A 1,704-nucleotide genomic window follows, 5' to 3' on the forward strand; every position below is an offset into this window, starting at 1 on the left:
AAAAAAAAAAAAAAAAAAAAAAAAAGGCCGGGCGCAGTGGCTCAAACCTGTAATCCCAGCACTTTGGGAGGCCGAGACGGGCGGATCACGAGGTCAGGAGATCGAGACCATCCTGGCTAACACGGTGAAACCCCGTCTCTACTAAAAAATACAAAAAACTAGCCGGGCGAGGTGGCGGGTGCCTGTAGTCCCAGCTACTGGGGAGGCTGAGGCAGGAGAATGGCGGGAACCCGGGAGGCGGAGCTTGCAGTGAGCTGAGATCCGGCCACAGCACTCCAGCCTGGGCGACAGAGCAAGACTCCGTCTCAAAAAAAAAAAAAAAAAAAAAAAAAAAAAGAATCCTGAGGCTGGAAAACAATGCTGGGATGGATTGGTGATGTCTGCCTTGGGCATGCAATGGAAGAAAGTGACCTTGCCTCCCCCAAAACTGTGCCCCGCCCAGTGCTGTTGGAATAAGAACGGGGGCAAGTATCATGGTGTGGCTCCTATTTATCAAGCAACTGCCCATGCCAGGGACTGCTGTATGCATTTCAGGGGTATTTTCTCCTAGTGAATGAACATCTAGAAGATGCGACCTCCTGTTTGTTTTCAGGAGACCATACTCAGGAAGAGCCTGACTCCCTCTTGGAAGTGCCTGTGAGCTTCCCGCTGTTCCTGCAGCACCCCTTCCGCCAGCACCTCTGCTTCTCTGCGGCCACCAGGGAGGCACAGCATGCCTGGAGGCTGGCCCTGCAGGGTGGCATCCGGCTTCGGGGCACAGGTGGGTCTCAGGACGGGTCAGACATTTGTGAGGCTAATGGTCTGGGGTCAGACAGCTCAACCTCAGTTGGCTTGGGACCTCTTCAGGCCTCACTTTCCTTACCCAGAAAATGGATTGTTAGGCCAGGTATGGTGGTTCATGCCTGTAATTCTAGCACTTTGGGAGGCCAAGGCAGGCAGATCACCCGATGTCAGAAGTTCTAGACAAGCGTGGACAACATGGCAGAATCCTGTCTCTACTAAAAATACAAAAATTAGCTGGGCATGGTGGAAGGCACCTGTAATCCCAGCCACCTGGGAGGCTGAGGCAGGAGAATCACTTGAACCTGGGAGGTGGAGACTGCAGTGAGCCAAGATCGAGCCACTGCACTCCAGCCTGGGCGACAAGAGCAAAACTCCATTACACACACACACACACACACACACACACACACACACAGAGAGAGAGAGACAGAAAGAAAAGAAAATGGGTTGTTGGAGGAGCCGGAAGCAACACCAGGCAGTTGTGAATGACTAGGGCTGTTAACAGAGACACACAGGGTTCTATGGGAGCTCAGCCTGGGGGATGGGGGTTAGAGCAGGCTTCCCAGATGAGGGGAAGCTGGGGTCTGTAAAAGATGAGGGGCCAGCCGCCGGGCACGGTGGCTCATGCCTGTAATCCCAGCACTTTGAGAGGCTGAGGTGGGAGTATCATGAGGTCAAGAGATCGAGACCATCCTGGCTAACATGGTGAAACGCCGTCTCTACTAAAAATACAAAAAATTAGCCAGGCATGCTGGCAGGTGCCTGTAGTCCCAGCTACTCAGGAGGCTGAGGCAGGAGAATGGTGTGAACCCAGGAGGCAGAGAGCTTGTAGTGAGCCGAGATTGCGCCACTGCACTCCAGCCTGGGTGACAGCCTCCGTCTCAAAAAAAAAAAAAAAAAAAAAAAAAAAAAAAAAAAAGG

At 52.6% G+C, this 1,704-nt stretch overlaps 1 protein-coding gene across 3 annotated transcripts in view; it reads left to right on the plus strand.

The window, feature by feature from the left end:
- The window catches only part of FAM129C (family with sequence similarity 129 member C), a 32,272-nt gene that overhangs the window by 16,288 nt on the left and 14,280 nt on the right, over positions 1-1,704 (plus strand). For all 3 annotated transcript variants that reach the window (XM_025368757.1, XM_025368756.1, XM_025368758.1), the window contains one exon: positions 593-760. In XM_025368757.1, the coding sequence (XP_025224542.1) occupies positions 593-760 (168 nt within the window). The remainder of the gene's footprint in view (positions 1-592; positions 761-1,704) is intronic.

Source organism: Theropithecus gelada, chromosome 19, assembly GCF_003255815.1.
Source record: "Theropithecus gelada isolate Dixy chromosome 19, Tgel_1.0, whole genome shotgun sequence".
Taxonomy (NCBI): Eukaryota; Metazoa; Chordata; class Mammalia; order Primates; family Cercopithecidae; genus Theropithecus; species Theropithecus gelada.